The sequence below is a fragment of the Salvelinus alpinus genome, chromosome 9, assembly GCF_045679555.1.
Source record: "Salvelinus alpinus chromosome 9, SLU_Salpinus.1, whole genome shotgun sequence".
NCBI classification, from domain to species: Eukaryota; Metazoa; Chordata; class Actinopteri; order Salmoniformes; family Salmonidae; genus Salvelinus; species Salvelinus alpinus.
In genome coordinates, this window is record NC_092094.1 from 1718358 (window position 1) to 1736642 (window position 18285).

The following is an 18285-nucleotide window of genomic DNA, read 5'->3' on the forward strand; positions in this document are numbered from 1 at the left end:
CTAGTGGTGTTGCTGTAGTCAGTAGGTCTAGTGGTGTTGCTGTAGTCAGTAGGTCTAGTGGCGTTGCTGTAGTCAGTAGGTCTAGTGGTGTTGCTGTAGTCAGTAGGTCTAGTGGTGTTGCTGTAGTCAGTAGGTCTAGTGGTGTTGCTGTAGTCAGTAGGTCTAGTGGTGTTGCTGTAGTCAGTAGGTCTAGTGGCGTTGCTGTAGTCAGTAGGTCTAGTGGCGTTGCTGTAGTCAGTAGGTCTAGTGGCGTTGCTGTAGTCAGTAGGTCTAGTGGCGTTGCTGTAGTCAGTAGGTCTAGTGGCGTTGCTGTAGTCAGTAGGTCTAGTGGCGTTGCTGTAGTCAGTAGGTCTAGTGGCGTTGCTGTAGTCAGTAGGTCTAGTGGCGTTGCTGTAGTCAGTAGGTCTAGTGGCGTTGCTGTAGTCAGTAGGTCTAGTGGTGTTGCTGTAGTCAGTAGGTCTAGTGGTGTTGCTGTAGTCAGTAGGTCTAGTGGTGTTGCTGTAGTCAGTAGGTCTAGTGGTGTTGCTGTAGTCAGTAGGTCTAGTGGTGTTGCTGTAGTCAGTAGGTCTAGTGGTGTTGCTGTAGTCAGTAGGTCTAGTGGTGTTGCTGTAGTCAGTAGGTCTAGTGGTGTTGCTGTAGTCTGGCTCTGCTCTCTCTTCTTAACACTATCAACAAGGCAGGTCCTACAGGCTCTAGTTATGTCACATCTAGACTACTGTTCAGTCGTGTGGTCAGATGCCACAGAGGGACTTCAGGAAAATTACAATTGTCTCAGAGCAGAGCAGCACGACTGGCCCTTGGATGTACACAGAGAGCTAACATTAATAATATGCATGTCAATCTCTCCTGGCTCAAAGTGGAGGAGAGATTGACTTCGTCACTACTTGTATTTGTGAGAGTTATTGACATGTTGAAAGCACTGAGCTTAGCACTGAGCTTAGTTCCTAGCTAACCAATTAAGACCTAGACAACCAGGTGAGGGGAGTTCCTAGCTAACCAATTAAGACCTAGACAACCAGGTGAGGGGAGTTCCTAGCTAACCAATTAAGACCTAGACAACCAGGTGAGGGGAGGTCCTAGCTAACCAATTAAGACCTAGACAACCAGGTGAGGGGAGTTCCTAGCTAACCAATTAAGACCTAGACAACCAGGTGAGGGGAGTTCCTAGCTAACCAATTAAGACCTAGACAACCAGGTGAGGGGAGTTCCTAGCTAACCAATTAAGACCTAGACAACCAGGTGAGGGGAGTTCCTAGCTAACCAATTAAGACCTAGACAACCAGGTGAGGGGAGTTCCTAGCTAACCAATTAAGACCTAGACAACCAGGTGAGGGGAGTTCCTAGCTAACCAATTAAGACCTAGACAACCAGGTGAGGGGAGTTCCTAGCTAACCAATAAAGACCTAGACAACCAGGTGAGGGGAGTTCCTAGCTAACCAATTAAGACCTAGACAACCAGGTGAGGGGAGTTCCTAGCTAACCAATTAAGACCTAGACAACCAGGTGAGGGGAGTTCCTAGCTAACCAATAAAGACCTAGACAACCAGGTGAGGGGAGTTCCTAGTTAACCAATTAAGACCTAGACAACCAGGTGAGGGGAGTTCCTAGCTAACCAATTAAGACCTAGACAACCAGGTGAGGGGAGTTCCTAGCTAACCAATTAAGACCTAGACAACCAGGTGAGGGGAGTTCCTAGCTAACCAATTAAGACCTAGACAACCAGGTGAGGGGAGTTCCTAGCTAACCAATTAAGACCTAGACAACCAGGTGAGGGGAGTTCCTAGTTAACCAATAAAGACCTAGACAACCAGGTGAGGGGAGTTCCTAATTAATTATTCAATCAAGTAAAAGGGAGGAGCGAAAACCCGCATACACTCATGGAATGAGTTTGAAAGCTGATCCTGCCTTCCATTGACACATGACGCAAGCCCAAGCTGATCCTGCCTTCCATTGACACATGACGCAAGCCCAAGCTGATCCTGCCTTCCATTGACACATGACGCAAGCCCAAGCTGATCCTGCCTTCCATTGACACATGACGCAAGCCCAAGCTGATCCTGCCTTCCATTGACACATGACGCAAGCCCAAGCTGATCCTGCCTTCCATTGACACATGACGCAAGCCCAAGCTGATCCTGCCTTCCATTGACACATGACGCAAACCCAAGCTGATCCTGCCTTCCATTGACACATGACGCAAGGCCAAGCTGATCCTGCCTTCCATTGACACATGACGCAAGCCCAAGCTGATCCTGCCTTCCATTGACACATGACGCAAGCCCAAGCTGATCCTGCCTTCCATTGACACATGACGCAAGCCCAAGCTGATCCTGCCTTCCATTGACACATGACGCAAGCCCAAGCTGATCCTGCCTTCCATTGACACATGACGCAAGCCCAAGCTGATCCTGCCTTCCATTGACACATGACGCAAGCCCAAGCTGATCCTGCCTTCCATTGACACATGACGCAAGCCCAAGCTGATCCTGCCCGTACTGTTTTGTACGTTTCATTTATTTCAGTCCAACAGTGACTATGATGTGGTCTTCTGTCTTATGTTGACATTTCAATTATTTATTGATGTGTTGTGTATGTTTTATGATATAAAAGTAACATTTCTGGATTATAATCATGTAAAATGTATTGAATGTTGACATGTTCTTCTTAAAAGTTAATAGATTTTTTACCTTAGTGATTATGTGAGAAAGATGTGTTCCTGTAGCCTCCCTCTACATCTGTTTAGAGAGAGAACACTCCCAAGGTCTCAGGGCAAGGACACAAGGATCTAACAATGGAATTATTTTAAAGATTACACTTAGATGAGATGTAGAGCAATGTGAGAATTCAAACATTTTTGACTTGGCATTTGGGTTATTCTTGAATTGTGTTTGTAAATCTTGACATTGGCACCATATAAAAATACATTAAAATGACAAATAATACATTTTCTATTTTATTGAACTATTATTTAATAGGAAAACATATGAGAGTCCTTTATACTGCATCTGTATGCATTGCAGAAACTACTGGGGGCAAATTGGCTTGTCCCACTGGTGATGTTTAGAGGTGTACTGAGGGGGTATCTATATAGAAATATCTATTATTTTGAATGCTAGGTGGTGAACAAAAGTATTTAATATATTGCATCGGTCAATAAAAACAAGGAAGGGTATTAAAATACAATTTTGTTTTAACAGTATAATGTGTGTCCCTCAGTTTGTCATTGGTGTTACCGCCTTGAAAAATCACTGATTACAAAGATATACAAGGACCTTGAGCATTCCCTCCAGTGGCTTGTATCTGGGGAGAGGTCTATATTAAATCACATTATTAGCTAATAACAACCTTTTAGTAGGTCATACATTCAAGGATTTATTGTTAATTTGGACATTCAAAATGTCACTTGGTGTTAGTCAATTTAATTGACAGGAAATAACATTGTAAGCACTTTTTCAATGATTGATGACCTTAGATTTGAGAATCTGTGGTCTCCATTTCAAAAACTCCTCATTTACCTAAAATGTGTCATTGGTGTAAACATCATTAATGTTATTACTTTTACTGATGGCTCACCGTTATCATAATGGTAAAAAGGATTTAAAGTCCTTAAGCTACCATATTATTTACAATGGGAAGATATACCCACATCCATTTCAATCAATACAAATCTAGAAAAATTATTACATTTTTTTCCCAAAATGCAATGCCCAAATGCCACCGTAATTCAAGTACAACCAACCTAGTACTTTGTGGGTATTTTCTCAGAAACAAGATTAAACAAGAGTATTCAACTAACACACAGTCCAACAATTAAATCCCCAGCTATAACATCTTATGTTAGGAGGATGGATATTTCAGCATTCTGAGAAAGTCCCACAGTAAACAGAAGACTAACCCAAAGTGTGTGTCTGGATGAGGGGGGCCTTGACTTGCCATAGGCTGACACTATCACAACACACAAGCTGTCCCTGAAAGAAACCTTCAAGGATACAGGGGAGGAGAGACACAGTGGAGAGGTAGACAGAGAGAGCATAGAGCCGGATGAGAAAAAGAAACAGACAGAAGAAGAGTTAGAAGAAGTAAGGTAGGAGAGAGACGCTGCTATGATGGTGAGGTGGAGTGTGTGTCGCAGTTCCCTGGGTCTGCCAGCATGTGGACTACCCAGTGCCCGCCACAACTCCAGTATGCCGGTGGTGCGCCAAGCTCTGTCCCCAGACAACAGCAGTACGGTCCAGGCCTTCAGTGAGATCCCAGGTCTCTGGAGAAACGGACTTGCCAACCTCTACAGTTTCTGGAAACTAGACGGATTCAGGAACATCCACAGAGTCATGGTGCACAACTTCAACACCTTCGGTCCAATATACAGGTATGATACAGTCAGATCTATTAACAGGTAAGAGATCGTACAACTTCGACACCTTTGGTCCAATATACAGGTATGATACAGTCAGATCTATTAACAGGTAAGAGATCGTACAACTTCAACACCGTCAGACCCATAGACGGGTATAAGACAGTTCAACTTTAACATCGTAAGTCACAGTCAGACCCATAGACAGATTAGGAGGTTAGTAATGATATGATCTACAACTGTAATAGAATGTTGTATTTAACTAGGCAAGTCAGTTTAAGAACAAATTCTTATTTACAATGACGGCCTACCGGGGAACAGTGTGTTAACTGCCATGTTCAGGGGAAGAACGACAGATTTTTATCTTGTCAGCTCGGGGACCTGTCGATTACTGAAACAATGCTCTAACCACAAAGCTACCTGCCTCCCCATTGTTATAGGTGGCAAATCAGTGCATGGTTCTCTGTAGTTCAGATAGTAGAACATGGTCCTCTGTAGAACATGGTCCTCTGTTGTTCAGTTAGTAGAACATGGTCCTCTGTAGTTCAGTTAGTAGAACATGGTCCTCTGTAGTTCAGTTTGTAGAACATGGTCCTCTGTAGAACATGGTCCTCTGTAGTTCAGTTAGTAGAACATGGTCCTCTGTAGTTCAGTTAGTAGAACATGGTCCTCTGTAAAACATGGTCCTCTGTAGTTCAGTTTGTAGAACATGGTCCTCTGTAGAACATGGTCCCCTGTAGCTCAGTTAGTAGAACATGGTCCTCTGTAGAACATGGTCCTCTGTAGAACATGGTCCTCTGTAGAACATGGTCCTCTGTAGCTCAGTTAGTAGAACATGGTCCTCTGTATTTCAGATAGTAGAACATGGTCCTCTGTAGCTCAGTTAGTAGAACATGGTCCTCTGTAGATCAGTTTGTAGAACATGGGCGTTGAAACGCTAGGATAGTGGGTTCAATACTCAAGACCACATATATGTAAACATGTATGCACTAAATACTAAGTGGCTTTGGCTAAAAGCATCTGCCAAATTGCATAAAATAGGATAGGTCTACGGTAAGAATCAGTATGTCATTCAGTTATGATGTCAAAGGGGACAACGTTATAATAAAGTATTAACCTTTGTCTTCCCCAGGAAGAGTAGCTGCTGCTTTTGCAACAGCTAATAGGGATACTAATAAAATACCAAACTACTGAAGCAGTGAATACAAGTTCTGTATTATTATTATTATTATTCACAACTAAAAGTGTCAGCTAAGCAGTGAACCGTAGCTGTAGCTGGAGCCCACTTCAACATAACGCTACAACACAGTTTGTGTTGTTGCTGCAGACAAAACAATACATTCTGGAATTAGCTTTGTTGAGGGGAGCAATCTTTTCTATCAGACAAATACAATGTGAATCTAGCCATATAGAATCATTAAAACAATTTTCAACGGGATTTCTACTAGCAAAATATGTTTGATTTTAACAAAGGCACAGTCTGCTATATTTACTACTGTCCATGTGGTTTATAAATGCTGTATTGTCTTGCAGGGAGAAGATGGACTATATTTACTGCTGTCCATGTGGTTTATAAATGCTGTATTGTCCTGTAGGGAGAAGATGGACTATATTTACTGTATTGTCCTGCAGGGAGAAGATGGACTATATTTACTGCTGTCCACGTGGTTTATAAATGCTGTATTGTCCTGCAGGGAGAAGATGGACTATATTTACTGTATTGTCCTGCAGGGAGAAGATGGACTATATTTACTGCTGTCCATGTGGTTTATAAATGCTGTATTGTCCTGCAGGGAGAAGATGGACTATATTTACTGCTGTCCATGTGGTTTATAAATGCTGTATTGTCCTGTAGGGAGAAGATGGACTATATTTACTGTATTGTCCTGCAGGGAGAAGATGGACTATATTTACTGCTGTCCACGTGGTTTATAAATGCTGTATTGTCCTGCAGGGAGAAGATGGACTATATTTACTGTATTGTCCTGCAGGGAGAAGATGGACTATATTTACTGCTGTCCACGTGGTTTATAAATGCTGTATTGTCTTGCAGGGAGAAGATGGACTATATTTACTGCTGTCCACGTGGTTTATAAATGCTGTATTGTTTTGCAGGGAGAAGATGGACTATATTTACTGCTGTCCATGTGGTTTATAAATGCTGTATTGTTTTGCAGGGAGAAGATGGACTATATTTACTGTATTGTCCTGCAGGGAGAAGATGGACGATATTTACTGCTGTCCATGTGGTTTATAAATGCTGTATTGTCCTGCAGGGAGAAGATGGACTATATTTACTGCTGTCCATGTGGTTTATAAATGCTGTATTGCCCTGCAGGGAGAAGATGGACTATTATGAGTGTGAACAAAACAAAAATAAGTGCATTTTACCAACAAAACCTTTGAACATAAATGACATGATCTGCTGTGCTCTGTCATTGTACCTGACAGGGAGAAGATAGGCTACTATAATAGTGTAAACATCATAAAGCCGGAGGATGCAGCCATCCTGTTCAAGGCAGAAGGACACTACCCCAAGAGGTTAACAGTGGAGGCATGGACCTCATACAGAGACTACAGGAACAGGAAATATGGAGTCCTGCTCAAGTACGTACACTGTTCTGTTATATCTGTCAAACAGTTGTTTAAATAAGGACTTTCAAATCAATGTCATCATAAGCTTTCGTTTTTGTGATGTTTTGACTATTCACACTACAGTATTGTAGCCTGGGAAACAGGCTCTTTACCCATCATTCCACTCCTTGCCACTCCTTGTCATGACAAGAAGTGGAATGTTAGCTAAAGAGACAGGTACCCTGGCTAACAGTTTAGGGTTTATCCAAACTCGACTCTGTTATCTCAGATATCTTTTCACATTGCCATATCTACAGGCCAGCCCAGTACAGCTTGGCTTGGTATGGCCCTATAGCGTGGTAGATGGTAACCAGGCCAGGTGTGGTCCTATGGCGTGGTAGATGATAACCAGGCCAGGTGTGGCCCTATAGCGTGGTAGATGGTAACCAGGCCAGGTGTGGCCCTATAGCGTGGTAGATGGTAACCAGGCCAGGTGTGGCCCTATAGCGTGGTAGATGGTAACCAGGCCAGGTGTGGCCCTATAGCGTGGTAGATGGCCCTATAGTGTGAATCAGGCATTATTGACAGATTTAGTTATTGAGATTTAGTTATTGACACTTAGTTATTGACACTTAGTTATTGACACTTAGTTATTGAGATTTAGTTAATGAGATTTAGTTATTGACACTTAGTTAATGAGATTTATATTTGCTGGTTCTGAGACGTTCCAAAACAAAGTTTGGTCCTTTTCTCTCCCTGTAGGAATGGGGAAGACTGGCGTTCCAACAGGGTGGTTCTGAATAGAGAGGTGATCTCTCCCAAGGTGTTGGGGAACTTTGTTCCTCTGTTGGATGAAGTTGGACAGGACTTTGTGGCCCGGGTACATAAGAAGATAGAAAGGAGTGGACAGGACAAATGGACCACCGATCTTTCTCAAGAACTCTTCAAATACGCTCTGGAATGTAAGTCCGTTTCACCTAATATTTACTTGTGGCTGTCTTGAAACCTGTGATGACCATGTTTTATACACTGACTCATACCAGTACAGTGCCTTGCAAAGTATTCATCCCCCTTGGCATTTTTTCTATTTTGTTGCATTATAACCTGTAATTTAAATTGATTTTTATTTGGATTTCATGTAATGGACATACACAAAATAGTCCAAATTGGTGAAGTGAAATGAAACAAATTACTTGTTTCAAAAGATTTAAAAAAATTACAGCGGAAAAGTGGAGCGTGCATATGTATTCACCCCCTTTGCTATAAAGCCCCTAAATAAGATCTGGTGCAACCAATTACCTTCAGAAGTCAGACAATTAGTTAAATAAAGTCCACCCGTGTGCAATCTAAGTGTCACATGATCTGTCACATGATCTTGGTATATACACACCTGTTATGAAAGGCCCCAGAGTCTGCAACACCACTAAGCAAGGGGCACCACCAAGCAAGTGGCACAATGAAGACCAAGGAGCTCTCCAAACAGGTCAGGGACACAGTTGTGGAGAAGTACAGATCAGGGTTGGAATATAAAAAAATATCAGAAACTTTGAAGATCCCACGGAGCACCATTAAATCAATTATTAAATGGAAAGAATATGGCACCACAACAAACCTGCCAAGAGAGGGCCTCCCACCAAAACTCACGGACCAGGCAAGGAGGGCATTAATCAGAGAGGCTACAAAGAGACCAAAGACAACCCTGAAGGAGCTGCAAAGCTCCACATTGGAGATTGGAGTATCTGTCCATAGGACCACTTTAAGCCGTAGACTCCACAGAGTTGGGCTTTACGGAAGAGTGGCCAGAAAGAGCCATTGCTTAAAGAAAAAAAATAAGAAAACACATTTGGTGTTCGCCAAAAGGTATGTGGGAGACTCCCCAAACATATGGAAGACAGTACTCTGGTCAGATGATACTAAAATTGAGCATTTTGGCCATCAAGGAAAATGTCTGGCGCAAACCCAACACCTCTCATCACCCCATGAACATCATCCCCATAGTGAAGCATGGTGGTGGCAGCATCATGCTGTTTTTCCATCGGCGGAGACTGGGAAATTGAAGGATGTCACTAAATACAGGGAAATTCTTGAGGAAACCTGTTTCAGTCTTCCAGAGATTTGAGACTGGGACGGGGGTTCACCTTCCAGCAGGACAATGATCCTAAACATACTGCTAAAGCAACACTCGAGTGCTTTAAGGAGAAACATTTAAATGTCTTGGAATGGCCTAGTCAAAAACCAGACCTCAATCCAATTGAGAATCTGTGGTATGACTTAAAGATTTCTGTACACCAGCAGTTCCCATCCAACTTGAAGGAGCTGGAGCAGTTTTGCTTTGAACAATGGGCAAAAATCCCAGTGGCTAGATGTGCCAAGCTTATAGAGACGTACCCCAAGAGACTTGCACCTGTAACTGCTGCAAAAGATGGCTCTACAAAGTATTGACTTTGAGGGGGTGAATCGTTACACACGCTCAAGTTCTGTTTTCTGTGTTATTTCTTGTTTGTTTCACAATAAAACATATTTTTGCATCTTCAAAGTGGTAGGCATGTTGTGTAAATCAAATAATACAACCCCCCCACAAATCTATTTTATAAAATAGGAAAATGACAAAGGGGGGTGAATACTTTCGCAAGCCACTGTACCAGATTGCCTCAAATACTGTAAGGTTAACATCTTATATTTCTGCTAATATCTTACTTAGGCTCATCACTCCTTAGGGGTCATAGGCCATCGACGATGGCAACTAATATCTTACTTACTTAGGACCATCGCTCCTTAGGGGTCATAGGCCATCGACAATGGCAACTAATATCTTACTTACTTAGGTCCATCGCTCCTTAGGGGTCATAGGCCATCGACGATGATAACTAATATCTTTCTTACTTAGGTCCATCGCTCCTTAGGGGTCATAGGCCATCGACGATGGTAACTAATATCTTACTTACTTAGGCTCATCACTCCTTAGGGGTCATAGGCCATCGACGATGGCAACTAATATCTTACTTACTTAGGACCATCGCTCCTTAGGGGTCATAGGCCATCGACAATGGCAACTAATATCTTACTTACTTAGGTCCATCGCTCCTTAGGGGTCATAGGCCATCGACGATGATAACTAATATCTTTCTTACTTAGGTCCATCGCTCCTTAGGGGTCATAGGCCATCGACGATGGTAACTAATATCTTACTTACTTAGGCTCATCACTCCTTAGGGGTCATAGGCCATCGACGATGGCAACTAATTTCTTACTTACTTAGGTCCATCGCTCCTTAGGGGTCATAGGCCATCGACGATGGCAACTAATATCTTACTTACTTAGGACCATCGCTCCTTAGGGGTCATAGGCCATCGACGATGGCAACTAATATCTTACTTACTTAGGACCATCGCTCCTTAGGGGTCATAGGCCATCGACGATGGCAACTAATATCTTACTTACTTAGGTCCATCGCTCCTTAGGGGTCATAGGCCATCGACGATGATAACTAATATCTTTCTTACTTAGGTCCATCGCTCCTTAGGGGTCATAGGCCATCGACGATGGCAACTAATATCTTACTTACTTAGGACCATCGCTCCTTAGGGGTCATAGGCCATCGACGATGGCAACTAATATCTTACTTACTTAGGACCATCGCTCCTTAGGGGTCATAGGCCATCGACGATGACAACTAATATCTTACTTACTTAGGACCATCGCTCCTTAGGGGTCATAGGCCATCGACGATGATAACTAATATCTTTCTTACTTAGGTCCATCGCTCCTTAGGGGTCATAGGCCATCGACGATGGCAACTAATATCTTACTTACTTAGGTCCATCGCTCCTTAGGGGTCATAGGCCATCGACGATGATAACTAATATCTTACTTACTTAGGTCCATCGCTCCTTAGGGGTCATAGGCCATCGACGATGACAACTAATATCTTACTTACTTAGGTCCATCGCTCCTTAGGGGTCATAGGCCATCGACGGTGATAACTAATATCTTTCTTACTTAGGACCATCGCTCCTTAGGGGTCATAGGCCATCGACGATGACAACTAATATCTTACTTACTTAGGTCCATCGCTCCTTAGGGGTCATAGGCCATCGACGGTGATAACTAATATCTTTCTTACTTAGGACCATCGCTCCTTAGGGGTCATAGGCCATCGACGATGACAACTAATATCTTACTTACTTAGGTCCATCGCTCCTTAGGGGTCATAGGCCATCGACGGTGATAACTAATATCTTTCTTACTTAGGACCATCGCTCCTTAGGGGTCATAGGCCATCGACAATGGCAACTAATATCTTTCTTACTTAGGTCCATCGCTCCTTAGGGGTCATAGGCCATCGACGATGGCAACTAATATCTTACTTACTTAGGTCCATCACTCCTTAGGGGTCATAGGCCATCGACGATGGCAACTAATATCTTACTTACTTAGGACCATCGCTCCTTAGGGGTCATAGGCCATCGACGATGGCAACTAATATCTTTCTTACTTAGGTCCATCGCTCCTTAGGGGTCATAGGCCATCGACGATGGCAACTAATATCTTACTTACTTAGGTCCATCGCTCCTTAGGGGTCATAGGCCATCGACAATGGCAACTAATATCTTTCTTACTTAGGTCCATCGCTCCTTAGGGGTCATAGGCCATCGACGATGGCAACTAATATCTTACTTACTTAGGTCCATCGCTCCTTAGGGGTCATAGGCCATCGACAATGGCAACTAATATCTTTCTTACTTAGGTCCATCGCTCCTTAGGGGTCATAGGCCATCGACAACTGGTGTCTTAGGCTGGCGGAATGTACTGTCCTCTACTGTATATTATACTATATTTACCTGATATTATTGTATGTACACTAAGTTCAGTATTGTACAATGTCTCACATGTGCTGTGCTGTAATGTGGTAGGTTCTGTTCTGTATGGAAGGCGTCTGTGTCTAACCTGTGTTCTCTCCTCTCCAGCAGTGGGTTTGATGCTGTATGTGAGTCTGGGTCTAACCTGTGTTCTTTTCGCTTCAGCGGTGGGTTCAGTTCTGTATGGGGAGCGTCTGGGCCTGATGTTGGACTACATCAACCCTGAGGCCCAACACTTCATTGACTGCATCTCTCTGATGTTCAAGACTACCTCTCCCATGCTGTACATCCCCCCGGCCATGCTGAGGAGGGTAGGAGCCAAGATCTGGAGAGATCACGTAGAGGCCTGGGATGGCATCTTCAACCAGGGTAGGACAATGCTCATAACATATCCATGTGATATCGGCAAACATTGAAGGGTCAGGGCCAGGGGGAAGGATCAGGGCCAGGGGGAAGGATCAGGGCCAAGGGGAAGGATCAGGGCCAGGGGGAAGGGTAAGGGCCAGGAGAAGGATCAGGGCCAGGGGGAAGGATCATGGCCAGGGGGAAGGATCATGGCCAGGGGGAAGGATCATGGCCAGGGGGAAGGATCAGGGCCAGGGGGAAGGATCAGGGCCAGGGGGAAGGATCAGGGCCAGGGGGAAGGATCAGGGCCAGGGGGAAGGGTAAGGGCCAGGGGGAAGGGTAAGGGCCAGGGGGAAGGGTAAGGGCCAGGGGGAAGGATCAGGGCCAGGGGGAAGGATCAGGGCCAGGGGGAAAGATCAGGGCCAGGGGGAAGGGTAAGGGCCAGGGGGAAGGGTAAGGACCAGGGGGAAGGATCAGGGCGAAGGGGAAGGGTCAGGGCCAAGGGGAAGGGTCAGGGCCAGGGGGAAGGGTCAGGGCCAGGGGGAAGGATCAGGGCCAAGGGGAAGGATCAGGGCCAAGGGGAAGGATCAGGGCCAGGGGGAAGGATCAGGGCCAGGGGGAAGGATCAGGGCCAGGGGGAAAGATCAGGGCCAGGGGGAAGGGTAAGGGCCAGGGGGAAGGGTAAGGACCAGGGGGAAGGATCAGGGCGAAGGGGAAGGGTCAGGGCCAAGGGGAAGGGTCAGGGCCAGGGGGAAGGGTCAGGGCCAGGGGGAAGGATCAGGGCCAAGGGGAAGGATCAGGGCCAAGGGGAAGGATCAGGGCCAGGGGGAAGGATCAGGGCCAGGGGGAAGGATCAGGGCCAGGGGGAAGGATCAGGGCCAGGGGGAAGGATCAGGGCCAGGGGGAAGGGTAAGGGCCAGGGGGAAGGGTAAGGACCAGGGGGAAGGATCAGGGCGAAGGGGAAGGGTCAGGGCCAAGGGGAAGGGTCAGGGCCAGGGGGAAGGGTCAGGGCCAGGGGGAAGGATCAGGGCCAGGGGGAAGGATCAGGGCCTAGGGGAAGGATCAGGGCCAAGGGGAAGGGTCAGGGCCAGGGGGAAGGATCAGGGCCAGGGGGAAGGATCAGGGCCAGGGGGAAGGATCAGGGCCAGGGGGAAGGATCAGGGACAGTGGGAAGGATCAGGGCCAGGGGGAAGGATCAGGGCCAGGGGGAAGGATCAGGGCCAGGGGGAAGGGTCAGAGCCAGGGGGAAGGGTCAGGGCCAGGGGGAAGGGTCAGGGCCAGGGGGAAGGATCAGGGCCAATGGGAAAGATCAGGACCAATGGGAAGGGTTAGGGAGGAAACATTGAAAGTTTAGGGCCAAGGGGTAGGGCCAAACATTGAATGGTTAGGGCCTAAGGGAAAGCTTAGGGCAAAACATGGAATGTTTAGGGCTGAGGGGAAGAGTTAGGGAGCAAACATTGAAGGGTTAAGGACAAGGTTTAGGGCCATGTGGAAGTGTTAGGGCTGTAATCTATTTAGGGAAACAAAAACAAGTAAAGCCAGGAAGAAGACAGTTGTCTGTGATCCGTATGATGCATTTAAGATCACAGATAACACTGCTGTGTCTGTATCAGTAGCTATGTTGGTTCACTGTTAAACTGTCCTGATTACATGTGCCCCCAGCGGACCGCTGCATCCAGAACATCTACAGGACGATGCGTCAGGACACCAACACCCACAGGAAGTATCCAGGAGTCCTGGCCAGCCTTCTGATGTTAGACAAGCTGTCTATAGAGGACATCAAGGCCAGCGTCACCGAACTGATGGCTGGAGGGGTAGACACGGTAATAACTTGTATATAACCTCTCTATAAAACATCTATAACAAGCTGTCTTTAGTGGACATCAAGGCCAGCGTCACCGAACTGATGGCTGGAGGGGTAGACACGGTAATAACTTGTATATAACCTCTCTATAAAACATCTATAACAAGCTGTCTATAGAGGACATCAAGGCCAGCGTCACCGAACTGATGGCTGAAGGGGTAGACACGGTAACAAACTTGATGATGACTTCCAACAGTAATCACCTTATCCTGTTGTTTAGACCTGGTTCTGTGAGGCTGTATGAGAGATATCCAAGTCAACTGATTAGTTAACTACCAGATAGGGTAGACAACCAGCCGTATTTCAATCCTCTGGAATCAATTCATGAACTGTTGTCTCTAGTAGTTATTCATTCTACTCTGTAATGTATTTCAGACGTCTATCACCCTGCTGTGGACTCTATATGAGCTGGCCAGACATCCTGACCTCCAGGAAGAGTTGAGGGCTGAGGTGGCTGTAGCCAGACAGTCTACCCAGGGAGACATGCTACAGATGCTGAAGATGATACCGCTGGTCAAAGGAGCGCTGAAGGAAACGCTGAGGTCGGACAGACAAGATGATTGACCAACGATAGCTGATGTTAACTACAATGACTACCTAAACAAGACAATAACTACAATACCAATTATTATAAACCCACAACAACTATATACATTTTTTATTTTTTTTATTTAAACTTTATTTAACCAGGTAGGCCAGTTGAGAACAAGTTCTCATTTACAACTGCGACCTGGAAAAAGATAAAGCAAAGCAGTTCGACACATACAACAACACAGAGTTACACATGGAGTAAAACAAACATACAGTCAATAGTACAGTAGAAAAAGTCTATATACAGTGTGCGCAAATGAGGTAAGATAAGGGAGGTAAGGCCAATAGGCCATAGTTGCGAAATAATTACAACATACCAATTTAACACTGGAATGATTGATGTGCAGAAGATTAATGTGCAAGTAGAGATACTGGGGTGCAAAGGTGCAAGATACATAAATAAATACAGTATGGGGATGAGGTAGTTGGATGGGCTATTTACAGATGGGATATGTACAGGTGCAGTGATCTGTGAGCTGCTCTGACAGCTGGTGCTTAAAGCTAGTTTGGGAGATATGAGTCTCCAGCTTCAGTGATTTTTGCAGTTCGTTCCAGTCATTGGCAGCAGAGAACTGGAAGGAAAGGCGGCCGAAGGAGGAATTGGCTTTGGGGGTGACCAGTGAAATATACCTGCTGGAGCGCATGCTACGGGTGTGTGCTGCTATGGTGACCAGTGAGCTGAGATAAGGTCGGGCTTTACCTAGCAAACACTTATAGATGACCTGGAGCCAGTGTGTTTGGCGACGAATATGAAGCGAGGACCAGCCAACCAGAGCATACAGGTCGCAGTGGTGGGTAGTATATGGGGCTTTGGTGACAAAACGGATGGCACTGTGATAGACTGCATCCAGTTTGCGGAATAGAGTGTTGGAGGCTATTTTGTAAATGACATCGCCGAAGTCAAGGATCGGTAGGATAGTCAGTTTTACGAGGGTTTGTTTGGCAGCATGAGTGAAGGATGCTTTGTTGCGAAATAGGAAGCCGATTCTATATTTAATTTTGGATTGGAGATGCTTAATGTGAGTCTGGAAGGAGAGTTTACAGTCTAATCAGTTGTCCACATATTCTAAGTCAGAACCGTCCAGAGTAGTGATGCTGGACAGGCGGGCAGGTGCGGGCAGCGATCGGTTGAAGAGCTTGCATTTAGTTTTATTTGCATTTAAGAGCAGTTGGAGGCCACGGAAGGAGAGTTGTATGGCATTGAAGCTCGTCTGGAGGTTTATTAACACAGTGTCCAAAGAAGGGCCAGAAGTATACAGAATGGTGTCGTCTGCGTAGAGGTGGATCAGAGACTCACCAGCAGCAAGAGCGACATCATTGATGTATACAGAGAAGAGAGTCGGCCCAATAATTGAACCTTGTGGCACCCACATAGAGACTGCCAGAGGTCTGCACAACAGGCCCTCCAATTTGACACACTGAATTCTCTCTGAGAAGTAGTTGGTGAACCAGGCGAGGCAGTCATTTGAGAAGCCAAGGCTGTTGAGTCTGCCAATAAGAATGTGGTGATTGACAGAGTCGAAAGCCTTGGCCAGGTAGATGAAGACGGCTGCACAGTACTGTCTTTTATCAATGGCGGTTATGATATCGTTTATGACCTTGAGCGTGGCTGAGGTGCACCCATGACCAGCTCGGAAACCAGATTGCATATGGGAGAAGGTACGGTGGAATTCAAAATGGTCGGTGATCTGTTTGTGATATGATCTGCTTGGCTTTCGAAGACCTTAGAAAGACAGGGTAGGATAGATATAGGTCTGTAACTGTTTGGGTCTAGAATGTCTCCCCCTTTGAAGAGGGGGATGACTGCGGCAGCTTTCCAATCTTTGGGAATCTCAGACGATATGAAAGAGATGTTGAACAGGCTAGTAATAGGGGTTGCAACAATTTCGGCAAATATTTTTAGGAAGAGAGGGTCCAGATTTTTTTGCCCTGCTGATTTGTAGGGGTCCAGATTTTGCAACTCTTTCAGAACATCAGCTATCTGGATTTGGGTGAAGGAGAAATGGGAGAGGCTTGGGCAAGTTGCTGTGGGGGGTGCAGGGCCGTTGACCGGGGTAGGGGTAGCCAGGTGGAAAGCATGGCCAGACGTAGAAAAATGCTTATTGAAATTCTCATTTATCGTGGATTTATCGGTGGTGACAGTGTTTCCTAGCCTCAGAGCAGTGGGCAGCTGGGAGGAGGTGCTATTATTCTCCATGGACTTTACAGTGTCCCAGAACTTTTGGGAGTTTGTGCTACAGGATGCAAATTTCTCTTTGACAAAGCTAGCCTTTGCTTTCTTAACTACCTGTGTATATTGGTTCCTATCTTCCCTGAAAATGTGCATATCGCGGGTGCTATTCGATGCTAATGCAGAACGCCACAGGATGTTTTTGTGCTGGTCAAGGGCAGTCAGGTCGGGAGTGAACCAAGGACTATATCGGTTCCTGGTTAAAAACATGTTGAATGGGGCATGCTTATTTAAGATGGCGAGGAAAGCACTTTTAAAGAATAACCAGGCATCCTTTACTGACGGAATGAGGTCAATATCCTTCCAGGATACCTGGGCCAGGTCGATTAGAAAGGCCTGCTCACTGAAGTGTTTTAGGGAGAGTTTGACAGTGATGAGGGGTGGTCGTTTGACCGCAGACCCATCACGGACGCAGGCAATGAGGCAGTGATCGCTGAGATCCTGGTTGAAGACAGCCGAGGTGTATTTAGAGGGAAGGTTGGTCAGGATGATATCTATGAGGGTGCCCGTGTTTACAGATTGGGGTTGTACCTGGTAGGTTCATTGATCATTTGTGTGAGATTGAGGGCATCAAGCTTAGATTGTAGGATGGCCGGGGTGTTAAGCATGTCCCAGTTTAGGTCACCTAACAGAACGAACTCTGAAGATAGATGGGGGGCAATCAATTCACATATAGTGTCCAGGGCACAGCTGGGGGCAGAGGGTGGTCTATAGCAGGCGGCAACGGTGAGACTTGTTTCTGGAAAGGTGGATTTTTAAAAGTAGAAGCTCAAATTGTTTGGACACAGACCTGGATAGTAAGACAGAACTCTGCAGGCTATCTCTGCAGTAGATTTCAACTCCGCCCCCTTTGGCAGTTCTATCTTGTCAGAAAATGTTATAGTTAGGGATGTAAATTTCAGGGTTTTTGGTGGTCTTCCTGAGCCAGGATTCAGACACGGCTAAAACATCCGGGTTGGCAGAGTGTGCTAATGCAGTGAATAAAACAAACTTAGGGAGGAAGCTTCTAATGTTAACATGCATGAAACCAAGGCTTTTACGGTTACAGAAGTCATCAAATGAGAGCGCCTGGGGAATGGGAGTGGAGCTAGGCACTGCAGGGCCTGGATTACCCTCTACATCACCAGAGGAACAAAGGAGAAGTAGGATAAGGGTATGGCTAAAGGCTATAACAACTGGTCGTCTAGTATATTCGGAACAGAGAGTAAATAGAGCAGGTTTCTGGGCACGATAGCATAGATTCAAGGCATAATGTACAGACAAAGGTAAGGTAGGATGTGAGTACATTGGAGGTAAACCTAGGCATTGAGTAATGATGAGAGAGATATAGTCTCTAGAGACGTTTAAACCAGGTGAGGTCACCGCATGTGTGGGAGGTGGAACTAAAGCGTTAACTAAGACATATTGAGCAGGGCTAGAGGCTCTACAGTGAAATAAGGCAATAATCACTAACCAAGACAGCAATGGACAA

At 45.5% G+C, this 18285-nt stretch overlaps 1 protein-coding gene across 1 annotated transcript in view; it reads left to right on the forward strand.

Moving 5' to 3' along the window:
• The window catches only part of LOC139584140 (cholesterol side-chain cleavage enzyme, mitochondrial), a 28439-nt gene continuing 10154 nt past the window's right edge, over positions 1 to 18285 (forward strand). Inside the window, exons 1-6 of the mRNA XM_071415661.1 lie at positions 1 to 4366; positions 6803 to 6958; positions 7688 to 7887; positions 11950 to 12153; positions 13792 to 13952; positions 14369 to 14535. Coding sequence (XP_071271762.1) covers positions 4104 to 4366; positions 6803 to 6958; positions 7688 to 7887; positions 11950 to 12153; positions 13792 to 13952; positions 14369 to 14535 — 1151 coding nt within the window. The 5' untranslated portion in view covers positions 1 to 4103. The remainder of the gene's footprint in view (positions 4367 to 6802; positions 6959 to 7687; positions 7888 to 11949; positions 12154 to 13791; positions 13953 to 14368; positions 14536 to 18285) is intronic.